Below are 6,000 nucleotides of genomic sequence, written 5' to 3' on the forward strand. Positions count from 1 at the left end.
CTAACTAATATATGGAATATATAATTTACACGGGTCATTGTGGAATGGGACCAGAATGACCGTTTTTTTTTAAACCGGATCAGAGATAATATAAAAAACAGACTATATCAAGAAAAATCTTATTCAAGTCAGGATAAAAAGCTGAATTCCGCTTTAAAACGGAGAATAATCATGTTTGATATTGCACACACTGCAACCAGAGTTTCAACAACAAAAAAATTTTAAATCTGAAAACAGGGTTAACAGCTCTTCTTTAGTCCAAGTATGTATATGTAAGGTGTTGCTGATCAGAGAGCACAAAAATCTCCCTGAAACCACTGGTTTCCATGTTGTAATATACTATTTATAAGCACTGAAAATTCACATAAATTTCAAATTTCACGATGAATAATTACAATATTCTATTTTCTATCAAACCAATGTGTCCAAAAATAAGAATGTCCCATCTTTATTGGCAAAATCTGCCCACAAACTTGCACCTATTTTTACACTCATCAGACGTTGGCATCAGGGAAGTGCAGTACTCGTCAAACATTGTCATTGAGGAGTAAAGGCATATAATTCATAAGTTTGAGGTGTCGTAACTAGTCATTAGGTCATAGAGAGTTAAACCAAAACTGTTCAACTTTTCAAGCTGAAAATCATCCTTGTATGAAAAATGTTTTGTTCATAAAAAGTCACCCAATTACCTTAACATGTGCAGTTTAATTCTACTAAAGTTACCAGTCAACAACATCTAACTTTGCCCTCAGGCATAATTGCTTACATGGCACAAGGGCAAATCCAAGGTTAAATTGTATTTCCTGCTTTAGAAAAGTGTGAAAATGTTGTTATGTTAACTGTGTAAAATAAAAAAATTCAGATATAACACTATTTTACATAATGACTTTCACAAAAACATCAATATGGATTTTTATATATCCTATAAAGAAAGATTATACAAATGATTTTTAAATACAGTATCACCAATAACTACTATTACTACTAATAATACAAATAAACAGCTTTCATTAAAGGCATCACATGGCTTTGATGTACTTAACTCAAAACACTATCTGCCATATGATATCATACTTTTTCCCAGCTACCACATAACGGTCACATAAAATGGCTACCTCACCCCATTATGGAGACCCAGAATGCTCTCATCAATGTCATACTCTGTAATAGTTATGTTCTGATGTGTTACATAGTAAGTAGATTCTACCAAATTTAAGTTTCTGGCTCTTGCAAAGCACGTATTGCTGGTATTAATAAAAGCTGTAACTGTAAAGGATTATTGAGCTATAAGTGTAATCAATAATTCTTTGGGTGCTGTGACTCTTTAAGAAATGACAAAGTAAAAAAGCAGGTAGAAAGACCCTATTGAGTTTACTGATGTACTGAACATGGGGCCCCGAGTGGTCTAAAGCGCTCGCCGTTACGGATCACTGCCATCTCACCTCTGTCTGCGTGAGTTCGAGTCTCAGCCTCAGCTAACATTGGTATGTGAGAAAGCCTGCCAGGAGCTTCTCGTGGGTCGGTGGTTCTTCCCGGGGTTTTCCAGGGTTCTTCATCCACCAATTATACTGGCCATGTATAGCCTATCTTGTGCTGAAAAATGGCGTTAAACCCTACAACAACAACAACAGCATGTACTGAACAAATGACTTTCATGTCAGTAAAGGCAAAAGGCATCAGTAATTTAATATTCCAGGTCAGTAAATGATTCTTTTATGAAAGGGACTAAAACTAAAAAAGTTGAGTCTTCTAAAGGACTCAATGCCAAGGATCAAGAGATATTTTACATACCTTCCACACACAAAGGTCAGATGAAATAATCTATTAATCACTAGCAAATGGCCAACAGTACGACAGTGCAGGAATCTAAAACCTCAAGCATAAATACTGCCACCAGTAATGTTGGAGGAATTAAAAGGTAGAGAACTACTATTGTCTAAACTGAGGTTGTGTAGTCCTACATGTAAGACCTTGACGCTGATATTTATGTTTTGGGTATCAGGGTCTTACTGCCAACATAACAGTGCAGTGTAGTGTATTTTGATATCGACTAATAGCGTAACAAAAGTCAAATTTTCAGAAATATCTCACAAAATGGCAACTAAAATAATGGCGCTTTCTACAAAGTCCTAATGTTTTAGTCAGGCTTTACTTACTCTGATGTCTTTTCTCTAATAATGTAAAATTCTCACAAAAGAAATGGACCTGTTTTCAAGTTTCGTTGGCCTAAATTTTAGTTGACTGGAAAGCAATGAAAGCCAGGAATGCCAATTTCGGGTTAAGTTGAAATATTATTCTTTAACGAAACGAATAAAAATAAATTATGTCTACTGGAACTGTAAAGCAACATTTCATTTCGTTCAAGAAACATAGCCGCCACATGAAGCTACTTAAACATATTTTGGCATACCTCGACTACCATCACATTGCAACAAATTCAAATGCATGTCAACGGAACATGAAAATGCATCCATTTGCTAGTGTCATATTTTCATTCAGCCAAGATAAAGACAGCACAGCTAGTATATTAATTACACATAAATTAGTGGAAGTGTGTCAATATATGCTGCCAAATGTGTGAGATATTCCTGAAACTTTGACTACTCATTCCAGTGTCGTTGACATCGGAATACGCTATACAAGGCCGTTATTTGGATAGTAAGACATAGTACTAAAACAAAATCAGCATGTGCTATGTCTTACATGGTAGTACTAGGGGTTCTGCTGATACTTCATGCAAATAATCCTACCTGGCACAGCAGGAGCTTTCTCATCTCGTCGTTCAGAAAAACCTTTGTCCTGCTGCGATTTTGCGGAATAAGAGACTTGTTCGAATAGTTCAGTTGGTGGCGGAGTGGATTCGGTTACACGCGTCTGGGGGATAGGGGGAGCAGAAGGCTGGGCGTGAGAAGACCCAAAGAAAATGAGAGGTTCTAAGTCGCTGATTGGTGTTATGTCAGAATGCCGAGTTGTAAAATTATCATCTTGTCCATAGGTGTGTAAACTATTGTTATAATCATCAGAGAAATTAGCTGTACCCTCTTCCGGATATTCATCTTCCTCCGCCAAGAACCCAGATGTCGAAGAAACTCCTTCATCTTGCTCGTCAGGTCCAACCTTTTCAAACGAGTCCTCATTTTGATAATCTGACTGGTGGGCCATTGTTACTTATTCAATAAAAACTTACGTGTGACTTTAGATAATTCTGCGTATTTTATACACAATTTCAATATTAATAAACACGTTATAACATTTAACACATAGCCCGTTATCTCACCATCAACCTGCTGCTTTACGCTGGAATGGCTGCTTATGAAGTTGACGTAATGAGATTGCGCACTCCCACCGGAAATTTAATCGATATAGACTGGTTCTCATAATATATACAATTTTGGGGGCGCTCAACAGTTATTATGAACTTTTGAGAGAGGGACGTAGGTGGTGAAGTTGTTTGCATTCAAAACATGCACAGTGGAGAGACTGTGTGCATACTTCTATGCTGTTTTGATGTAATGTGGATGGCATTTCTTTGGACATTGTACTTGTGGAAATTGTACATGATCTAAGCGCAAATCTAACTAAAATGAATGTTCCCTCGTGCTAAAAAGTTAAGCCTGAATTAGTCTAAAGTACAATATCTTTAGCAGTCATTGAAGTAGATGAAATGAATTTTGCTAGACTAGACGATACCAGCTTCTAAAAGTGCGATGAATGAATTACTGGAGTACGGCCAAGCTGTATAATCTATAACCCACATTACACCCATCAATCGTACACCAAAATAAAGGGAATTAAAGGTTCTTTGAACAATACCTAAGATATACAAGGTCTTTATAAAAGCCAGTATAATCAGAGAGGAAACCCTGGAAAATTCTGTTTCTTTAAAATTCAAACCCCTAGGCAAAATACGAAACTAGAGCGCCAACTTTTCGAGTGAATTCCAACCATATTTGCTAATCGGAAAGACTCTGGCTTTTCCATTGCAATCTTCAAAATGTAATCCGACTAACAACTGCACCTACACCTGATGATATCAATGCCATCTGGCAATTTACTACATGTATTCTATATTATATCTACGCCAACCAGAAAATATTTCAAAATACTTGATCGCTTTACATTGTTTTGTTGTCATGACGTGCTATGTCATGCTTTTATGTAGCCTGCAATCCCATAATGCATAAATGGCAGTGATATGCTTTGAGAACACCGGAAATTAAAGTTGGTGAGTGTCCAAGGAATCAGGTACTAACATTTGTGAATGGGAACCAGTCTAGAAATTTGTTGGCATGAAGGACTCGTGGTACTAATTAAGTTCAATCTGGTTAAAATCAGATCTCCACTGTCCTACGTGAGGATTTTACAACGACGCTTGGAGGTCATGTTCTAGTGACCTATGATATTAGCATAGTAGCTAATTGTATTAGCCATTTAGATGAAGCCTTCAACGGTCGTATTTCGGAGAGTGAGTAGTGTGGCTAATAGCCTGTGCCGAACGATTTGATTCATTTTAAAATTTCTGAAAGATGCATTTCCATTGGCAAATTTAAAGGTCACCAGAACATGGTCACGAGCGGTCGCTGTCAGATCTTGATGTAGGACATTATAGATACTATTTTAATCCGATTGTAATTCAGTTCCCATAATAAAAATATGCAAACACCGTAATATTAAAACTTCAAGAACTTGAAACTTCTGAATGCTCATGATCAAATCTATTTATATCAGTATGGACATAGCCTTGATGACAGCTTGTTTGAAGAGAAAGTCATATGAGCCGTGAGTAGTAAAGGGGGCCACTATAGCCTCAATGGAAATTAGCATTACAAGACCCCCCTGGGCCACTATAGCCTCAATGGAAATTTAACATGGAGAAAAACCCTGCGCCACTATAGCCTCAAGGGAAATTTAACATGGAGAAAAGTCTTGGGCCACTCTAGCCTCAAGGGGATTGAACATGGGGAAAAAAGCATGGGCAACTCTAGCGACAAGGGAAATTGAACATGGGGAATTGTAACAGGGTCCAGACCTGATGGGTCTATGGAAAGGGAACGGGGGAGAGGGACATAACACACACACACACACACACAACGTACGCGCGAAGACATACACACACACACACACACACACACACACACACACACATATAAAATAATAATTCGGGGTTAGGCAATTGAAAGTCAATCTCTTTTCGAGAAATAGGAGTGGCCCTGAAAAGGGCCTTTGGATTTATGTTAATATGCCCTTAACATAAAGGGCATCTGTGGCATCTTCTTGTCCTCAAGCTGCGTCTTACAGCAGGGCCATACATCAGAGTCCTCTTGAGGCAACCTTGTCTCTCTATGTAGACTCTTCGTATCCACAGACTGCTGGTGGTCCTGTGGACAACGGTCCACTTGGATCGGACATACATGAGCATGTCCGTCCTGAACATCATTGAAGACACGAGGGTGGAAGATTCAACGTCAGTCCACATCTTTCGGCTACGAGAATAGGTGAGTGAGCGATTGCACTGAACTGCGCTTATTTTTAGGGAGAGGAAGGATTGAAACGGATTGAGTTCGTTGACCAATCCAAACACGCGTGACGAAACTGAGTCAGTCCGCATCCAATCGGAAGAGAGCAGTCTGTGACGTAACGTGGCCTATATACATTCGCTAGCGCCTGTGCGCTGTCAATCTATGCGACAGTTATTCAACTTGACGGAAACTCAGAAAACGATCCATGGGGGTGCACCGACGGTGGATACTACCCAAGGGAACCCGGACTTACTTTCAGAAGCCGTAAACTGGGATTTTGTGGATTTTCTGACCTCGCAAGAATTTGTTCCAGAACCTTCGTTACCATCTTTACCGCACGTGGAGAATTTTCGACAGAGACAGAAAGAAGAATTGGAGAAATTTATACAGAGACAAAAGGAAGCAGAACAAGCTTTTCTGCTACAGCAACAGCAGCAAGAAGAAGAGGTAAGAAGAAAAAAAACAGCAAGAAGAAGAAGAA

The 6,000-nt window shown here is 38.7% G+C and overlaps 1 protein-coding gene across 2 annotated transcripts in view; it reads right to left on the bottom strand.

The window, feature by feature from the left end:
• Window positions 1-3,332, bottom strand: part of LOC149805149 (uncharacterized) — an 80,527-nt gene extending 77,195 nt beyond the window's left edge. The window contains exon 1 of one of the 2 annotated variants that reach the window (XM_089947886.1): window positions 3,039-3,332. In XM_089947886.1, coding sequence (XP_089804012.1) covers window positions 3,039-3,162 — 124 coding nt within the window. In that variant the 5' untranslated portion in view covers window positions 3,163-3,332. Of the gene's footprint in view, window positions 1-2,750 lie in introns of both variants that reach the window. The other variant, XM_089947885.1, reaches the window with a different exon arrangement.
• Between the last annotated feature and the right edge of the window lie 2,668 nt (window positions 3,333-6,000).

Source organism: Sinohyriopsis cumingii, chromosome 2, assembly GCF_028554795.1.
Source record: "Sinohyriopsis cumingii isolate HCF-2022 chromosome 2, ASM2855479v2, whole genome shotgun sequence".
NCBI lineage: Eukaryota > Metazoa > Mollusca > Bivalvia > Unionida > Unionidae > Sinohyriopsis > Sinohyriopsis cumingii.